The following is a 20,088-nucleotide window of genomic DNA, read 5'->3' on the forward strand; positions in this document are numbered from 1 at the left end:
ATTTCCAATGTCTAGTTGATTGAAACATAAGGCACTGGTATCATCTTTGGCTATAAGATATGAAAAGCATTCTGATTGAGTGGTTAAACTATTAGGTTGCACACAAACCTGCACATATGTACACACACTAGTTTGAAACCTCTTCTGGTGAGACATTAACGTCAGGACATGAGGGGCACAAGGGTAATCTGTGAAGTGAAACCGACGTGCAGCTAACAGTATAGCTTCCTCCACTGTCCCTCTCCCCATACCGGGCTTCAACTAGTGATTCTCTGCTCGCAAACACACGTGACCAACCTCCTTGACAACGTGCCAATCGATTGAGCTATACAAAAGGATCCAATTGGATAGCTCCATCTGCGACATTTCAAGCTAGCCTTGGAGTCAGTTTACGGTACATTCTTAACTCCGTTACATTAGCACAAACGGCTCTCACTCATTACTTAAAAGGTCTCTCTCTTCCTGTAACACTGATAACAGATTATAATCTCTGATGATTTCTGGTCATGAGCTCTTGTATAAAAAAACATCAGTCCAGTAAATGTTTAGACCTAAAAGCAAATAAATTAACATTTCACCCTATTCAGCATCTTAAGGTACCTTTTCAACAGTAATTTCAGTACCTTAACACTCCTTCAAAAAACCCTGGACCACAATACTAAAATATTAGAGTTTGGGATTTAAAGCAACGAGTGGTGATACAAATCGCCACAGCAACAGCCAGCGACGACAATTTACTGCGATGAGTGGAGGGTACAGTACTGATAAGAGTAGTGGGGCATTTCTTCATCATCCCACCATGACCAAAGTGATCCTCACTCCATTTACCTCCTCTTGTCTACCCTTAAAGACACACAGACATTTAACCATTTTATCTGAGTGAAGTGGTTCTGTAGGGTTAGCCAGGGTGCCAGTCTGGTTTTGCTTTGGCCAAATTGTCATTTTGCCATGGCAATGAAACAGCTAGCATACACAGGGACACCAGTCAACCAGGCTGGTAGGAAGTATTGTAGATATACTTTAGTGGCCATCAATGGTGACCTTTACTAGGACACCAGTCAGTCTCTGGGTAGAGGAGGCAGTGGACAGTCTTAAACCTAGAGAGAAACGGAGAGATAGAGGGAGGGGAGGAAGAGAGAGGGAGAGATGAGCAATGCCGGGGGTGAGGGTGATGGTAAGACGAAAAAGAGTTGGTGGAGAGAGAGGGGATAACCATTTACATGTAATTCACAATTCAGCGAGAGCAAACTTTGAACTGAGGCAGAGGTTTAGCAAACCAGTGTCATGGAATTGTCTTGTGCATTACTGAATGCTGGGTGGATGTTGGGTTAACGTCTGATTACCGTGAGGGGTCCTCCACCAGAGAGAAGGCTCCTCCAATGCTGACCACATTCCTCCTGTTCTCAAAACCCCCGTAGCTCAGAGTGACCTAGACACACACACAAACAATTGGTAGCTGTTGTATACATCACAGACAAGACAAAGTAGGGTGTCTCTTTCTCTATCACCCACACACTTGTGTGTAGACAATCTCTCTCTCACAGGCAGACCCCCCCCCCCCCCCTACACACACAGCCCCCCACCCCTACCTGTTCCAGCACGGTGTCTGTGGGTAGCCTCTGCAGGTTCTCCAGGTGGGAGTGGAAGAGGTGGGTGTGTGTCAGCGTCACCTCCAGCAGCGCCTCGATGATGTAACCGATAGTGCAGTCGTCAGGGAGACGGATCTTCTCCGCCGTGCTGATGAAGTTCCCCAGACTGGGGGAGGAGGAGGACAGGAAAGGATGAAAAGGAAAAGAAAGGGGGGGGATAAGAGGTGAGGTTGTGAGTGAACTGCTCAAAACAGTTTGGCTTAATAGCTTAACAGCTACAATAATATGTGCATCTGAAGAACATTGAGAGTGTTGAACTGTTCAAACTCACCTAGCCCATGGACTCATCTTGAGGGCCAGACCACGACTGATACAGAACCCTGCACCTCCTGTAGCGAACCAGAARTTCACTGACACCTGGGAGAAGAAAACAAGTGTCAGAGGTCAGGAGTAAGACKGGTAGAGAYGGAGAGAGATAAAGAGAGAGACAGGAAGGGAGGCATAGACAGAACGATCGAGATGGAAGGGATGGAGCGAGATAGAAGGATGGTAAAGAGAAAGAGACAGACAAACAGACAGGGTGTACTCACAGATCCATCACTCTTGACCCTCTCTGCAGCCTCTATGGGGTGGTCGAGGCTGGGCCGGCCCAGGTAAACATCCTGGGTGTGTTGGAAGGAGGACAGCAGCTTCAGCAGACTGGGTACAATCACATAGTTATCATCATCCATATGGCAGAACCACCTGGGAGGAGGAGGAGAGAGAATTGAAAGGGAGGGAGGGGGGAGGACAGAGAGAGATGCAAGTTATTACATTAATACAGTTATTATAAAGTTATTAAAAATACATTTTATAAAGTGTCACTGACATGTTAAGGTGTTGTTATCATCACGACAATGATGGTGTTCATTGGAATGTATAGCAGCTCATAAAGTATCATATATAGTACATGGGACTGGAGCAAATGTGTCCATATTTTCACTGTTTTTATTTAACCTTTAACTAGGCAAGTCAGTTAAGAACAAATTCTAATTTTACGATGACGGCATACCCTGGCCAAACCCTCCCCCAAACTCAGACAACGCTGGGCCAATTGTGCACCACCCCATGGGACTCCCGATCACATCCGCTTGTGATACAGCCCGGGATCGAAACAGGGTCTGTAGTGACGCCTCTAGCACTGAGATGCAGTGCCGACAGCCTGCTGCGCCACTCGGGAGCCAAATAGGCCAGTGTGTTCCTACAATCTGTGCTTGCCAGAGCTACTGTACATGAAGACATACAGTCCTATCCATCTGTTGACCTCCTTAACTAAACACAGAATCTAAGACATACACGTGAGATGTATTCTCAAAATAGGCCTTTCCTCTTCTCACCAGTAAAGAAAGATAAATATTTACATAATATAGACAGGCAGTCTCCTGAAACTGAGCGGCTCAGTACTCTTGACAAAAGCAGCATCTTAACCACCAAGCAAGTGGGACTACTTCAGGTCTCTCTGATCAGGGCAGGAGAACAAACMAACTTCTGAATTGGCTTCTTACTGGCCAAATAATAAATAACTGAATCTATAGTTATGTTCTTAGCATGCAATGTGATGGTGAATAGCAGGAAGTAAGGTAAAYTATGTAAAGACTCACTTCCTCTGCGACTCGATGAACTTGTCGTATTCCACAGACATCTTACAGCACAAGGCCTGCCGCGTGTGTGCTGCTGAACAGTTGGTGTTGACGACATTAGCCCCTGAGAGAAAAGATGAGGGATGTTGAGTCTACTTATCGTACTACTGAGACAGTAATGCTAGGGTATCAAATACACATATGCCTGATAACAAATTACAAGTCTTTCTAAGAACTCCAATCACATTTGACAAATGGTTACATTTAAGAAGGTACAGTGACACAATAATTGCTCTCCTATTTGTACTTCCATTATCCACCTATTAGAGTGTAGACTGACCTGCTCTCCTCCTCAGCTCCTGATCCTCCCCATCAGTGAATATAAAGGTCTTGAGGAGACAAACAGAGAGAGAGAGATATGTTGTTAACACTAAGTTTGTTTCCACGTATACACCCCCCCCCCCCCCCCCCCCCCCCCCCCCCACCCCCCCCCCCCCCCAAGACAGACAGAACGGGAGAGAGCAAAAGAGAGAGGAGAGGGAAGAGAGATCAAAAATATGGCTTGCACAACGAGGCCTCCATGTCCTAGACCTATACTGCTGATTCATGGAGTGAAGCAGTTGGGTAAAACAATAACCAGACTATGCTAACTCAAACAACACTGGGCCCATTCTCCCTGGCACTCAGTCCCCCTCCTCCCCTTTACCCTGCTCGCCTCAACCATGGCATGCTCCCTCTTTCCTTTCCTCCTTCTCTCTCTCCTAATTGTCTGTTACCCCTCCCTTCCTCCTGTCGTGTATTCTTTCCCTCCCTCCCTGCTGCCCGCCTGCCTCGTGCCCAGTGGCATGCCTTCTCTTTCTATCCCTCTGTCCCCTTTTCGTCTTTCTTCCCTCCCTCCCTCTTTCATCCCCCCTTCTTTTATCCTCCAGTCGTCTCCTCCCTGCCTCGTGCCCGGTGGCATGCCCTCTCTTTCCTGTGTGCCCTGGGAGATGCTGGGCATCCGTGCCAGGACTGGTGGAAAACTACACAGGACACCACAGGCATGTGACACACACACACACAATACACCACCAGGACGAGCCAGACCATGCCAGGCAAACAAAGACCTTCCCTGATCAAAGAGGGGAGGACCCAGTCACCCTGGCAACTCGCAGATCCCTGGCTAGCCAGCAGGGCATAAATGGCCTGGACAGCAGTGTGGTTGCCAGGGCCCGGAGGCAGTGTGGTTGCCGTAGCCCGGAGGCAGTGTGGTTGCCAGGGCCCGGAGGCAGTGTGATTGCCGGGGCCCGTTGGCTGAAGTTTTAAACAGATTTCTACCATGTTACGTCAACCTGCCAGCCTGGGGCTATTCTGGCTCACTGTAGATGGTGTAAATTCTCTGACAGGCTGTTAAAACAACACAAATGTGCAAACAGTCACACACGAGAAAAGTGATAACATCTTGTTAAAACATTTCAAGATACCCTGGTTCTACTCTAGTTCATTCAAAGTCGCTACACCGTGCAGGAGGAAGCCTCCAATCCCTTCAATCTACAGTACCTTTCTTCCCTCCCTCCCGTAAGTCATTTRCCAACAGCTCTATTATGAACACTGTAGAAGGATTCCTAGAATAGTTTCCACATTTGAAATACTCYGAGACTAAAGCTGTGACTCAGTGTGGTTCCATGTCTTCTTTTCTTTCCAGAGAAATCTCTCCACATATATGGAGAGAAGGTTAGCCTCGTGTTCACTCAGCAAGACTGGAGCTAAAGAGAAATGGCTGCTCTGTGTTCTCACGGACTCCCCTCATAGGGTTTTAACAGGCCCAAATAAACCCAGCAGGCYTCCTTTAAACTCCACTCCAGGTATACGTTGCCCGTAGTCACAGATCTAGGATCAGCCCACCATTATTCCAAACCTTAACCACTAGTGAGGAAAACACAAAACTGACCTTAGACCAGTGTATTGGAGGTAGGACCAACTTCATACTACTCCATAAACCTCACATGAGCCAGAATGACTGTTGAAAGCCCATTCTATTTGACCCTAGACACCAATCAGAGGCCTGTCTGTCTGTAGATCCCACCACTCTTTAAACTCTCTTGATTTCCAAACAGTAAAACAACTGATGAGCCTGACACATCCATATGATCTATAAATGAGTGGAACTACCCAGCTGCTACTCTTAACTGAAGCTCATAACATTTTCCTTAGAGTGACTCAACCTAGGCCGTCATTTTAAATAAGAATCTGTTCTTAACTGACTTCCCTAGTTAAATAAAATAAAATGTTTTGTTAAATTGTTGACCCAAAAGACTGAGAACTAGGCCAATGCCCTATACCTGTCTGAGCCAATGGTCAGAACAGTAGCGGTGGTCACACTTGGTCTTTTAGTGAATAGTTGTGCAGGTGGCCATTAGAAAGTAGACACACAGTGGGACGGTGGCACAATGCGGTCTTTGAACACTCCTCTCCTGGTCTGTGTCCCAAATTGCACCCCATTTCCTATATAGTGCACTACTTTGACCAGGGCCTGTAGTGCATTATAAAGAGAATAGGGTGCCATTTGGGATGCACCCCTGGAGCTGCCTGGGAGATAGGGTATTTTTATGTCAACACAAATGGAGCTGTGACGTTAGTTACTAAGCAAATTGGGCCAATGTGTTTGGTCCTGTTAATGTGCAGCTGAACACTGGAACTCTTTGTCTTGAAGGGCCTCACTGCTGATCTGTTTTATAGGCCCAGAACAGACCCAGGATATGAAKCACAGTCCCCCTATTCCCTATATCCCCCATAATCAACTGGCGAACAGCAGTCCAGACTCAGAATGGYGTCGAGCTTCGACCCCTGGTATCATTTAACCACACGTAAGATATGGGAAAATGTGTAGAATTGCAGAAAATTAGCTTTAAAACAGCAAAAACAATTCTCTGCCCCATGCAAAATGTGTAGAATTGCAAGAATGTTCTCTCCGCCAGCAAGAGTTGTGTGAACAGTTTGGGGGTTTGMGGGTTTGTTACTACACCGACAAATGACTATATCCATCCAGACCTTTGCCACCTAGGAAATTCGTGTGACCGGACCTTCTAAAATAGTACTTGTGAAATAAGCATAAGTGTGAAAGTATGTTAATACGTGATGTATGTTGGCTATGGTAAAAGAGTATGAAGTAGCCTATCCCTTCAATCACACAGCCTACCCCTTCAATGCTACACACTATTTAACACATGGGTATCTTTCTATAATATACTAGGTTATGGTTCTACCCTATGACACAGTTCTCCCCAGCTGTACTCTTTTGCCTGTTGATCTAGAATATATTCTACAGCCTCCAGTTGATTACTGGAGTCAGGTGTGTTAGCTGAGGCTGGGGCAAAATCAGGCCCCCAAGGACTGGAGTTGCCCATCCCTGTTCTACAGCCTCTCATAGATCCCTGGGTGGGGAATGTTGATTTATATTCTACAGCCTCCCATACATGCCCCTGTGTTTGGAGAAGGATAACACCAGAGAATTCCCCCCCCCCCCCCACCCTCTGACTAATCCCCACATCTCTCATTCCTCCTGTGGTGGTAGACCCTGGGCCCCCAGATGGAAGAAGTTCTTGAGCAACCAGAGACTACAGGAGAGCAGGAGACGTGTGCAGGAGGAACACACTGCTGTGTTTGCTCTCTCTCTGGAATCTCTGTCCCCCACCCCCTTTCTTCCCAGTTCACCCAGCCTTGCTCCCACAGATTCCTCCTGCCCTCCAGCCTTCTAAATGGTGGGTGGTGGGGGTGGGCAGYAATTCCTGCACAGAGAGAGAGCAAACACAGCAGTGTGTTCCTCCTGCACACATCTCCTGCTCTCCTCTAGTCTATGGTTGCCCAGGAACATCTTCCCTCTGGTGGCCCAGGGTCTACAACCACATACAGGCCCGCGCATGAACGCTTCCCCACGCTGCACATACTGACACACACAGGGCATGCRTTTCCACCCTTCCTGCACACACACYCCGTCATGTGRTTAACCATTCCACGTCCCCTGGCCACCATGGGTACATACCCACCCACACACACTACGGCCAGCAAGACACTGTTCTGTAGAGCATCTGCTCTCTCCTTCTGTACCATCACTACTACTCTACTCCCAGCGTCTGTGTCTCATTATGGTCCTGTATATACAGATCACTGAATCACAGCCCGAGATACAAGTAACTCAAACTTAAGCATAAATCATGTATTGATGGGACAATACGTTAGGATTGGGCCATAGTGGCTGAGGTTATGAGGGGTGGAGAACACATGGACTTCTCATCTCAGAGAATCTGTTTCAGTTTTACTTTATGGCTCCACTGAACATCAACCTTTGCTTTAGTGGAGGACTCTAACCGTGCAGATAAGGGAACACCCAATATCACACCAAACAACCACGAGACCAACTGAGATTGGCAGAAGAGCCAATAAGATGGCTTGGCGTCAATTCATCAAGATGAGTTACGCATGTGGTTTGTTAGAATCGTTATAGAACCCGATCCAAGCAGTCAATTGATTCCAAATGGCCTTTATGCTCTTGACGCARATCTCGTCATTCTGAACCACAGGAGCTGATACTCTTGCCAAGGGGGGAGAAGTTGTTTATTTAATGGTTGAGATGTTTTTCTGAGATGAGTTCCAAGTGCTTGAGCTCTGTGCTGACAGGGAGTGGACAGGGTATCTGCAATGTCCCAGATGTCTCTACTTTTGTAATAGCAGTAGGAAACCCAGATGTGGGCCAGCATGGGGGCATGAATCTGCAGTGTTGGCAACAACAACAAAAAGTTGTTGTATTGGATAGGTGCAGTGAAATGTGTTGTTTTAAAGGGTCAGCCATAGTAGTATGACATCCCTTGAGCAAATTAGGTTTAAATGCCTTGCTCAAGGGCACGTCGACACATTTTTTTATCTTGTAGGGCGGGGTATTCAAACCAGCGACCTCTTGGTTGCTGGCCCAACGCTTTAACTGCTAAGCTACCTGCTGCCCTATGGCTAAAACCATCCCTATGAGCACATGAAGACATTGGAAAGACGTTGAAAATAAATGTTTTCAAAATCTTGTGTTCACTGGGATAGAATCTTAGACCAGAATTTGCCATAGCAGCACATTTCCTCCACTTCCATGTTCTATATGATAATCAAACCCTTGTTGAAGGAGTACAGTCAACTCTTCAGAGAAATGGACCTGCAATGTAGTTGCAGTGACATGCAGCCCATGGCGCTAGAAATTATGTTCACTCTTTACTGTTACTACAGCTGCTTGGAGAACAGAGAGAGGGGAAGGAGTCCTTGTGTACTCTAGAAACACACCCTGTCTGGAGGTCTTGCTAACAGTACAAGACAAATGAGATGATCTACCCTGTAGACAAAACATAACCTAGGGGGGGCTGTGTTTGTATTGACATAACAAATACCTTTATCCAGGGCCATAGGCTGCATCTGAACCACTGCCAAGTTCGGACTTGAGTGTGTGTGTGTGTGTCTGTATGCATGTGTTTGTGTTCCTCCCTACCTGTTCTTTGGCTTTGGACACCCAGGTCTGGAACAGCAAATCCAGTCTGGACTTGTGGTACTTCCTGGTGGTCTTCACCGCTATGAAAATGTCTTTCAGCTCTAAAGGGGTCCTGGACCGAGACCCTCCAGCCCCCACCACAACTCCAGCTCTGTGGAGAAAGTCCTCCTTCGCCCCTGTCTGAGAGTCTGTATGCTTCCCATTGCCCTGGGTGTCACCTCGACCAGCTGTATACACCCAGTCCCCATCCCCAGTCCTCTTGGTCTCTCTGGGTGTGCCCTGCCCTATAGATCCACCATCAATCCCATTATGTCCCACTGCCACTGTCACTTTCCCCACATCTGCCTGGAGAGGGACCACCAGACCTCCAGGGTGCTGGGGTTTTTTGCTGGCGCCTATGCCCGCCCGGGCAGGCTTGGTGTGGGCCCGGGGCTGAGGCAGGTCCCCCTGATGCTGTGAGGGCTGGAGGGCAGGGATGAGGAGCAGCAGGAGGGCACAGAGGGCCAGGGAGAACAGAAAGCAGAGCTTGCTGACACCCATCGAGGAGACATGCATCCTGATTGGCCGCTGGAGGGGCCTGTCAGCCGCCGACGCCAGCTTTGCTTCCCGCTCCACCACGTCCCATCTTTATGACATCACACAGGAACCTGAAGAGACATCACCACCACCCTCATAATAAGATGACAGTGACACACTTGAAAACATAATCTATCTCAGTGTATGGATACTGGCTCCTGCATGGGTTTACTCTACCCTGGGTGCCAGACATACTAGTCTGTTTCTGCATAAAAAGGCCACGATTTCACTGTACAACTCTATATACATTCTGATTGAGTCCCTCTTAAATGGCAGACACTATTTCTTCTCAGTCTGACCACTAACTTTTGCTGAATTGGCAGACAGGCCTGTATAGTCTGGAGGTTCTCCTCTTGGCACATTGACACTTATGCCCTTCCATTTGCCAGTCAGTTTATACAGGTCACATTTAATTGACAGACTTACCTTCAGTGTGTGAGCAATTTCCTGTTTGCTGCTATTTTCAGAGGCAATGATACCTCAACCAGTAACAGATGCCAGTTGTAGGAAGCAGAGGGATGTAATCAAACCCTTTTTTCTTTACTAAAATTAGCCCCCTTAGTAAAATYTGAGCTCTCAGCACAGATATGTGGATATAGCATGAAGGATAGTATGGTTTATGAAGGAGTTATACATAATTTACAGGGGGAAATAAATAAACATAATGCATAAAATGTAATATTTTGGTGCCTGGTTTGGAATTATGCAAATCTGCAAATCTGGTAGATGCAAATCTGCCAGATTGGGTCACTGCCAATAGAAACAGGTCTGACTGCTGTGGGCTCGGTCATTTAACTGTAGAGTTCACAACAAATGTATGAAAACAACAACGCGATTAACAAACATTATTGGGTCTTATAAAAGGTAACTTTAAAGTTTACGGGGATGTTTAGGAGTTGTTTCGTGTGCATGTCGTGCACATACGGGTCTATAGGCTGTCCTACGGTAAACAAAAGAAAGGCAAGCGTGTTCAGTCAATTATTTTGAATTACATTCTATGAAAACCCCTGTTTATGCCGAATTACTTAAAACACTTATTCTGTGATGACGAAAATGCCTTATACTTACATAGAAACAAAATAAATCACGTTTTTAATCCGATGTGCCTCCTCCCAAATGCAGCAACAAAAAACCCACACCAGGGGAACTGGTCACCAAAAATGAATTAAGTGGACAGAATCTGATCAAAGAAAATACAATACAGGGTTTCCAGACGCTTTTATACTCTTCAAAGATCTTCTCTTTTTTTGTCTCCACGTCTTGACTATGATTTGATTGGGCTCAGATTTTAACCATCAGCAGCCCGCTTTCTCTATACGACCGCGATTAAGTAGCCTAGCTGTGCCCTCAACCAGTCAAGTGCAAGCGAGTCAAACAACGTAATTTGTTTCTATTGCGATTATAAACGACCTCTGTTTCTCGGATTCCTCTCAAATCACCTACTGTGTGATTCTCGCTCCAAACGCAAATCCTCTGAAACTGAGCGCCCTCTGGCTGATGCTGACCTGGCCTTGCAAATTAAATGTCCCTGTAGTGTAGTAGGCTACAGCTGTTGGGGTCGCCACTGTGTTGCTATTTTCGCTCTGGGTGTCGTAGGCTCTCGTAGCCAATTTTGTGCTGACAATGAAAAAGTTGTTAGACAAAACAACTCGCGGCAAAATCCCTCCAGTAGGCTTAGCCAACTAGTGTGACAAAGTTAAAAACACGTATTCATCTCAAGGGTGACCTCAAATAAATTGTTAGAATTTACAATTTGAGTAATTCATTTTTAATATCTGAACTAGTTGTATCTTAATACAAATTACCATCAGTTTGCAACAGTGTTTTGTTGTTGTTGATCGAAATATTCCGCGTTCAAAACAACTGGGAACACGGAAATCTCCGATGACTTCAGTGCGTTGAAACAACTGGGAACTCGGGAACAAACGATCTCCCACTGGTAAAAATCGATTTGAACTGTCATCCAACTGGGAATATAGGGCCTTTTTCTAGAGCTCCGAATTTTCAACCTGAATATCACTGACGTCATGATTTGACCTCGTATTTTTCCGAGTTTGGAGTTGATGTGAACGCTGCAATAACACTGCCTCGGACACATCTGGAGCAGCGCTGACGTCATTACGTAAAGATCCCTGTGAACCCATGCCCCGGATGTGATAGCGAGACGTTATTTGTTGCTGTAGACTCAGAATATCCATCATATTACATTTTAGTCATTTAACATACACTCTTATCTAGAGCTATTTACAGTAGCGAGTGGATACATTGTTGTACATTTTTTCTGGTCCCACATGGGAATCAAACCCACAACCCTGGCGTTGCAAGCGCCATGCTTTACCAACTGAGACACAACGGACCATATCGACCAGTTAATCGACTAGCTGCTCCAACAATGAAAATAAATGTCTTCAGAAATGGAAGGCAGTCGGGAGAAGGCAAGATCAGGTGGGACCATTCTAGCCAATGAGAGGACAGATACGAGTGTGATAACAGGCACAAATCCGATATAAAGTGTGTTTTCTCAAACTTGGCAGGAAATCATGTGTCCTACTTATATCAGTACACTCGTAACAACGTAAGCATTACCAAACGTATATTCGATCAAATAAGCCTCAAGTAGAAAATAAGACATTCATTTTTTGTTAACTAAATTCGACACTCATTGATCTCCATACAACAACTCCTCCCTTGATCAGCGGGAAAAACGCCACCTGCCGGAGAAGACAGATTTTGGTCCCAGTTATCCGTCTCGCTTCGCTTCTTCCTCTCTGCCGCTGAACGTCACAAACCGTGAAAGATGCCTTTGCCCGTGCAAGTATTCAACTTTCAGGTAATAATTAATCGATTTTGATGCATGTTTACACAAAAACGGTATGCGGGTAGGCACGTGGATAAGGCTGTTCTCGCGCTTAACTGGGACGGTGGATACTCTGATAAACACGCAAGCCTTGCATACACCGGGAGTAGCTTGGGCCGCTAGCAGTACTGGCAAGCTAACTAGCTAGGCTAACTTTAGTAAGTTCATATAGCTAACTCTACAGCGTTATATTTCCATTCACTGTTATTCTATACCAACTGACTAGATGTTAGAATGACACATTTTTTTAGAAAGGTGCATCCCAGGAAACTGTTCGCTGTTCATTTATGGTTTCTTCAGGCACTTTGACAGTCATGCTAGCTAGCTAGTTTTCTGTTATTGTAGTTAGTTGACTTGTTATCCAGCTAGTAGTAGTTTAGCCATCCCTTTTTAATTTTGTTCAGCAACACATGTACATTGTGTCTCCAATGTAAATATCCAGTAGGACATGAGCGATCTGTCCATTGTGGGAGTGTCGTGTATGTAGGGCTATTTTCATTACCTTGGTAACCTGGTTGCAGACAGTCAGTATTCCCCTCATTGTGCCACGCTGCTATGACACTTATCAACAGTATGTACAGATAACTTCCAAAATAAAGATAACYCTTGATAAAATCAGGGATACAAAGTATATTGAAAGCAGGTGCATCCACAGGTGTGGTTCCTGAGTTAATTAATCAATTAACATCCCATCATGTTTAGGGTCATGTATATAAATTCCCCGTTGCCTGTTATTTTGGCTACCATTGCTAGAAGAAGATATCTCTGTGACTTTGAAAGAGGGGGTCTCAAAAGAGCAAAGGGGGTTTAAAGTGTGTGTGTCAGTCACCTGATCTCAACCCAATTTTTTAATTGTACCTTTATTTAACTAGGCCGCCATTGAAAAGTCTTATTTTCAATGACGGCATAGGAACAGTGGGTTAACTGCCTTGTTCAGGGGCAGAACGACAAATTTTTACCATGTCAGCTCTGGGATTTGATCTTGCAACCTCTCAGTTACTACAAAACTCTAACCACTAGGCTACCTGCCCCCCCATTTTAGGAGGTTCTGTAGCGGCACCTGAGACAGTTTTCCACCACTATCCACAAAACAACAAATTATGGAATTTTCGTGAAAGAATGGTGTCGCATCCCTCCAATAGAGTTCCAGACATGTGTAGCATTGAAGCTGTTCTGGCAGCTCGTGGTGGCCCAACACCCTCTTAAGACACTTTATGTTGGTGTTTCTTTTATTTTGGCAGTTACCTGTATGTTCGCTCTTCTTCAGGGGGTTGTTGAGCCCATGCAGATAGATGCTGACCCACAGGAGGACCAGCAGAATGCACCAGATGTCAACTATGTGGTGGAAAACCCCACGCTGGTATGGTCTATCTATCCAGGATTTCCCCCTACTGGCATTGTAAAGGCGGGCTTGTTTCATGTAGATGGGACTCAAATACCACACAAATGACATTTCTACTGCTATTTAAATGTTAAACTGAAATCAAAGGAATCTGTAGAAGGGGAATACACCACAAGACATGCCACTAGAGGTCTCTTCACAATACCCAAGTCCAGAACAGACTGGTAGGTGCTACATAGAGCCATGACTACATGGAACTCTATTCCACATCAGGTAACTGATGCAAGCAGTAGAATCAGATTTTAAAACAGATAAAAATACACCTTATGGAACAGCGGGGACTGTGAAGAGACACACACACAAACGCGAGCATACAAATAATGTGGTATTATACATGTTGTATTGTAGATATGTAGTGGTGTAATAATGTTATATGATGTACTGTTTTATGTGTAATATAAGTGCGTTAATGTGTTTGGATCCTTAATAAATACAAATGCAGACTATTGAGTGAAAAATCAACATTTTTAGGCTTTTGTCCCACTGAAGTGTGTGTGTGTGTGTCTTTGTCTCCCTTTCTCTAGGACCTGGAGCAGTATGCATCCAGCTACTGTGGTCTGATGCGTATTGAGAGGCTGCAGTTCATAGCAGAGCACTGTCCCCAGCTCCGCGCCGAGGCCCTGAAGATGGCCCTGTCTTTCGTCCACAGGACCTTCAACGTAGACGTGTACGAGGAGATCCACCGCAAGCTCACAGAGGCCACCAGGTAGGTGTATCACAGCCCTAGCTTAGCCTAGTACCCTCCAGCATAGCACAGAGAAGGTACAGCAACGAAGAGTGGTTACTACTAGTGCATAGTATGTAATTTTTCATTGTTGGTTTGGAAAGTGCTTTTTGTTTTTGTTGAGTGTTTGATTGATTCGTGTGTGTGTGTGTGTGTGTGTGTGTGTTCAGAGAGGTCCAGGGGGCTCCAGATGCTGCGGTGGAGGGCGGGGCAGTCGAACCCCCTCCTCTGGACACAGCGTGGGCCGAGTCGACCAGGAAAAAGGCCCTGCTCAAACTGGAGAAATTGGACACTGACCTGAAGAACTACAAAGGAAACTCCATCAAAGAGAGCATCAGGTGGGTGGGAGACGCTACGGTTGCATCAAGTAGATAATAAACCGATTGGGTAATCCTCACCTCCAAGAGGATCGGCCTGAGCAATGTGCTGCGTCTGTTTGCAGATCTTGAAGTAATCACTGAGTAGTTGACTAGTAGTAGTAGTTTTTTAATGTAAGGTCATTTGGAATGGAATATTTATTTGTTGATCAGTGATTCTGCATAGTGCTTTGTTCAGGCCAAAGGGGGGGGGTCTGAATTTTCCTTTCCTGACCTCTCTTTCTCTGTGGTACTGGCCCAAACGCTCTCTATAATTATTTTTTTCACCTCAGGAGGGGTCATGATGACCTTGGGGACCACTACTTGGACTGCGGTGACCTCAGCAATGCCCTTAAGTGCTACTCCCGAGCCCGAGACTACTGCACTAGCGCCAAGCATGTCATAAACATGTGTCTTAATGTTATCAAGGTATGTCATCATTCATCATAATGACAGTTAGTGGTCCTAGTTTTTTGATCAATGCTCTTAATCCTGATGTAAAGTCTGGAGGGCAGAAGGGCTATAATTCCTCTTTCGTTCTGTCTCTGCCTCACTTGTTCTCAGCCTCTTGCTTTCTCTGTGATATGATTAACTTCAATGACTAGCACTAGAGGGCGGTATTGATATGTGTTCTACAGGCTTTCTTACTGAATTTACTGTTTGTTTACTGTTTCATCTATCAGGTTAGCGTCTACCTCCAGAACTGGTCCCACGTCCTTAGTTATGTAAGCAAAGCTGAATCCACTCCAGAGATAGCAGAGGTAAGTCATAGGTTCCTCAGAGAGAGAGCACAAGTCCTCTACTGTCTTAAAAAAACACAGACGTGTCCATCTTTACTGAGGGAATATCTTTATTTTTGTTTCAGCAAAGAGGGGAGAGAGATTGCCAGAGTCAGTCAGTCCTCACCAAATTAAAATGTGCTGCAGGTAATTCACTCACTATCTTTGTTGTTCTACAAAGAGATGTACATAAATATTTTCACCTGTTGTTCTCTAGAGGGTATAAAACTCACTAACAACAGATGCCAATCTTCAACAGGTCCAGACACTCATGCTAATGTTTTGTTTCAATGAAAATTGATTTGTTTTAAACCTCCTTCTGCTTTGATTAGATTACAAAGTTCTCTTCCCACACTCAGGTTCATTTGACCTCTCGTTCTTTCTCCTTGTTCCTCCTCCACGTCTGTATATTTGTCACTGTCCCCCAGGCCTAGCTGAGCTGGCCTCCAGAAAGTACAAACAAGCAGCCAAGTGCTTCCTGCTGGCCTCTTTCGACCACTGTGACTTCGCTGAGGTTAGTCAGTCTGCCTGCCTGTCTGTGTAGTACTTTAAAGGTGAAGTCTGTGACTTCCCTGTGATAATTGTGTATTGTTTATCAACATTTGGGAAGGCAACAACAACTAGGACAAGGGTACTTGGACAATTGTAAAGACAAATTCTAATAATTTTTTTTTTTTCTGTTGGCATTGTACCAACCTCCTGTATTGTGTGTCCAGCTCCTGTCCCCCAGCAATGTAGCTGTGTACGGAGGGATGTGTGCCCTCGCCACCTTCGACAGACAGGAGCTACAGAAGAACGTAATCTCAAGCAGGTGTGTGAGTGCGCAAACGCCTGTGTATCTGCTGTATAAATGGTGTGTGTTTTTCATGTAACTAATCGAGCTGTGTTACCATCCACCATCTTCTATTCATGTCTTTTATGTCCTCCCAGCTCCTTTAAATTATTCTTAGAGTTGGAGCCTCAGGTCCGTGACATCATCTTTAAGTTCTATGAGTCAAAGTACGCTTCCTGTCTCAAAATGCTGGATGAGATCAAGGTGAGATTAATCTAATTAATGATCTATGATTATCAATCGATCCAGTGATTGCATTGATGTGAAAAACATAAAATGGGTAGCAAAGAATTTGAAAACGGGAATTAAACGACGTAAGAACCAAGTAACGTGATTTCCTACGTTGAAAGCTATGGTGTATTTTCCTAGTGCTGTATTTTCATTATGTTGATAACACATATTTGAAACCTGTCCTAAATGCAGATTGCTTTTCTTATTTCTCAGGATAACCTGCTGTTAGACATGTACCTGGCCCCCCACGTACTGACCCTCTACACACTGATCAGGAACAGAGCCCTTATACAGGTGAGACTGGGGGACAGGAACACTTTTCCTCCAGTACTCCCATATAATACTGAACATCATGGACATCCAGAGTATTCTGTTGTTTTCCTTATATACTCACAACTACGGATGGGTTTGAATAGTCAATTAGTCAGTCAATGGCTCCCCCATAGACGTAAAAAAAAGGCAATCGTTGCGTCTGTGGGAAAGAATCGGAAACAAAACTTCTCTCTCTAACCACGTTTCCATCCACAGTTTTTATGCGCGTAAAGTCATACCGTAAATAAAACAATTGTGACAGTTTCGGTACAATTTTTGAAAATGCTGACAGACAATTTGTTCGTTCGACATGGTGGGATCTTTTTGTGTCTGTAAAATTAATTATGCGAGAAATGGAGGTGTAAATGCCTCTGCACACATATTGATATAATAACCATCATATGCAGATTCTAGAATATTCACATGAAAATCTGTCTCTAATTGGATGGAAACCTGTCACTTCTAGCTGAGGCAGCAATCAATACTACATTTAGCTGAGGAAATGTGTCTGAATGACACTGACTCCTGGGGTCAAACATCTACAGGGTTGCATCCCAAATGGCACCCTATTCCTTCTATAGATCACTACCTCTGACTGTAGCCCTGGTTGGGAAGCAAACAGGGTTAACTGGACTAGCAGGTGAAGTATGGCACCTAAGATGGTTGTTCTGCTAATGTTAGTTAATATCATGCCCTAAATTAGACATTGTTCTTCTGCTTGACCTCTTGGTCTCCTTTCTGTCTTACTGCAGTGGGATGATGGTTGGGATACTTGTTGGAGGGTGTGCGTTACGCTGGTGTTATTTAGATTGTAAATAATAAATATGTAATCAAAATAGTTTGGTTTGGGGATCATTAACATTCAGAGCAGGTTCTCTCTCCCCAGTATTAATGTGTGTGTGTTTGCTGCAAGGTCTGCTGTAATGTACACTTTTTTTTGTGTAGTGGTGTGGGCGAGGGTCATTCATGCGTGTGCAGTACCTCAGTCTCTACTTTTCATTTGCATGTATGACTAAGATGTTAATGTGTGTGTGTTGCAGTACTTCAGCCCGTACGTGTCTGCAGACATGACTAAGATGGCCCAGGCCTTCAACACCACGGTGCTAGCTCTGGAAGACGAACTCACCCAGCTCATACTGGAGGGACTTATCAACGCACGCATTGACTCCCACAGCAAGGTAACACACACACACACACACACTCAAGAGTCAAGTCACATATACACCCCACCCCCCAGCTCTCTCACTCACACTCACTAGATGAGCTCCGATCACTCTTTCATTGTTTAACAGTTTATAATCTTATAATGCAGCATGGGATGTTGATTTGACAGTGACCCAAATGGTTTGCCACAGCGCTCTTATCCCCAGCCTGTCTCTCTCCTCCCTTCTCTCTTTGAGATGCCGAGCACATTAATGTACAAAGAGACTATGAAATACTCTTCCCTCCTCATCTCAGATCCTGTATGCGCGGGACGTGGACCAGCGGAGCCACACGTTTGAGAAGTCTATCCACATGGGCAAGGAGTTCCAGAGGCGAGCCAAAGCCATGATCCTACGAGCTGCCGTGCTGCGCAACCAGATACGCAAGGGACCTCTGTACCACAGGTCTCCCTGGGGTTTTCAGGCTGCTTTCTCTCTACTCATCTATCTTGACCCCGCCCCGCCCCCCCCCCCCTTTTTTGTTGCCTTTCCCTTTAGGATATGGACATCTCAGAACTGCTATTTTATTTATTTATGTGTTGACATCCTTGCCTCAATCAGCCTCCCTATCAGTGCCGCCATCTAATCAGCTCCTTTCTTTCTCTCGTTCCCATATCCGCTTGGTCTTCCTTTCATTCTATCTCGTTGACCTCTGGTCCACCCATCCTCTCTACAGGCCGTCCTCCCCCTCTCCTCATCTCTGTTCCTCTCAGCCATCCACTACTGCTCATTTCCACACATCATTGGCTCTGAAATAAAATACCTTTGATTCAGAGGAGGAATCTCTGTCGTCTGTCCCTCTCACCCCAGTTTGTCATGATCTTACAGTACCAGAGAATAGCTGCAACACTTTTATATTGTATGCTTGGTACGTTTTCCTTTTGATACATATACTGTATGTTCTTACGTCTGAAGACTGGTAAAGGCATCAGAATGCAGGATGAGAATTTAGTTCTCCCCCGTCTTTGCTTATAGAGGATGTCAACCACTCAACCTTATTTCTCTCCCCCTCTCTCCTCCCTTTTTCCCCTCCCTCTCTCTCCAGTCTCCTCCCAGGGAGGGCAGCCAAGGCGAACTTAACTCTGCCAACAGCCAATCACGAATGAGCACCAACATGTGAACATTCCCATGAGACATCTGTCTTATAGGAAGTTACCATGTCAGGGGGGGATCTGCCAGGGGACCTAGCACCCCACCCCCCCCCATCTGAGGATCCCCCTCCTCCTGCTGACTCAGTGCTGCATCTTTTGCCTGCAGAAAGAAAAATACTGAGACGTCAACTTCAATAGGCTGAGTCTTAAATGGTACCCCTATTCACTATATAGTGCACCACTTTTGACCAGGGCCTATAGAGCTCTGGTCAACTGTAGTGCACGATATAGGGAATAAGGGAGCCATTTTGGATGCACCAAGGACTCTGGTCATGTGGGAAGTGAACAGTGGTAGTCTGTGGAGATACTTGATGAGCAACCTGAGTGTGTTAATGTTGTATTGGAGAGGCTGTGTGTGTGAGTGTTTAGAGTTGAGTGGCGCTCAGTCGCTTCACAGTACTGTCCTCTTTTCCTAAGATGCACTTTTCTTTCATTCTTTTTTTTCTCATGATAGACGTGATGCATCCATTAAGAAATTAACAGAACACACACTTCAGAACCAATGTCCATAAGATCTGATTTTAAAATAAATGTGTATGATAATCGGAAGCGTGGTCAGGACTTTTGTCTTCTCACAACATACCTTTGTTTACCAGTTGCACAATAAGCCAATTTCCCACACACCCTTAACATTGTTTATTTATGACCTCTAAAGAACAGAATGTTGATACTGAGATGTAGTTTTTTAGGAAGATTGCATTGAATTTCAATGTTATGTGATTTTATTTATTCTTGTACGAAGTAATTGGATATAAGTCAAGAGGGACTGTACCGTAAACAGAGGTTGACGATGAGGAAATGAGTTTCATTTATTTTTCTCTTTGCGGTGTCATCTGATTCCTGCTTCTCCCACATTAAAACCTCACAAAATCACTGATCTCGACAACTGATAGCATGCACTTGTTTTAATTATTCGAATGGATGAGGGGAGCTGGTCCTGGGGCTCTGTTCACAA

The 20,088-nt window shown here is 45.1% G+C and overlaps 2 protein-coding genes across 4 annotated transcripts; one reads left to right on the forward strand and one right to left on the reverse strand.

The window, feature by feature from the left end:
- Nucleotides 1–817: 817 nt before the first annotated feature.
- rfng (RFNG O-fucosylpeptide 3-beta-N-acetylglucosaminyltransferase) lies at nt 818–9,352 on the reverse strand. Its single transcript, XM_024146190.2, has 8 exons — nt 8,712–9,352; nt 3,549–3,597; nt 3,230–3,332; nt 2,180–2,333; nt 1,921–2,006; nt 1,590–1,755; nt 1,344–1,429; nt 818–1,097 (listed from the first exon to the last, which is right to left on the reverse strand). Exons 1-8 carry the CDS (start codon nt 9,264–9,266, stop codon nt 1,031–1,033), a joined length of 1,266 nt encoding a protein of 421 aa, XP_024001958.1. The 5' UTR covers nt 9,267–9,352; the 3' UTR covers nt 818–1,030.
- Nucleotides 9,353–11,891: 2,539 nt separating this feature from the next.
- On the forward strand, nt 11,892–19,205 carry gps1 (G protein pathway suppressor 1). 3 transcript variants are annotated; one of them, XM_024146191.2, is made up of 14 exons: nt 11,892–12,117; nt 13,412–13,504; nt 14,071–14,252; nt 14,441–14,608; nt 14,920–15,055; nt 15,310–15,387; nt 15,492–15,552; nt 15,834–15,919; nt 16,122–16,216; nt 16,336–16,441; nt 16,682–16,762; nt 17,821–17,958; nt 18,239–18,368; nt 19,023–19,205. In XM_024146191.2, the coding sequence occupies exons 1-14, from the start codon at nt 12,085–12,087 to the stop codon at nt 19,100–19,102; spliced, it is 1,467 nt and encodes a 488-aa protein (XP_024001959.1). In that variant the 5' UTR covers nt 11,892–12,084; the 3' UTR covers nt 19,103–19,205. The 3 variants fall into 3 exon arrangements, with proteins under 3 accessions (XP_024001959.1, XP_070298667.1, XP_070298668.1); XM_070442566.1 differs by lacking the exon at nt 19,023–19,205 and having other exon boundaries at nt 18,239–18,987; XM_070442567.1 differs by lacking the exons at nt 11,892–12,117; nt 19,023–19,205 and adding an exon at nt 12,232–12,302 and having other exon boundaries at nt 18,239–18,987.
- The last annotated feature ends 883 nt before the right edge of the window (nt 19,206–20,088 follow it).

This window comes from Salvelinus sp. IW2-2015, unplaced genomic scaffold (assembly GCF_002910315.2).
Source record: "Salvelinus sp. IW2-2015 unplaced genomic scaffold, ASM291031v2 Un_scaffold16323, whole genome shotgun sequence".
In the NCBI taxonomy this organism is placed as follows: Eukaryota; Metazoa; Chordata; class Actinopteri; order Salmoniformes; family Salmonidae; genus Salvelinus; species Salvelinus sp. IW2-2015.

Excerpts from the sequence above, each read along its gene's own strand:
- gps1 (XM_070442566.1), top strand. The coding sequence starts at position 12,085 with ATGCCTTTGCCCGTGCAAGTATTCAACTTTCAG. Across the intron at positions 15,553-15,833 it reads CAAATTAAAATGTGCTGCAG|GCCTAGCTGAGCTGGCCTCC; the intron begins GTAATTCACTCA and ends ACTGTCCCCCAG. Across the intron at positions 16,442-16,681 it reads AAATGCTGGATGAGATCAAG|GATAACCTGCTGTTAGACAT; the intron begins GTGAGATTAATC and ends CTTATTTCTCAG.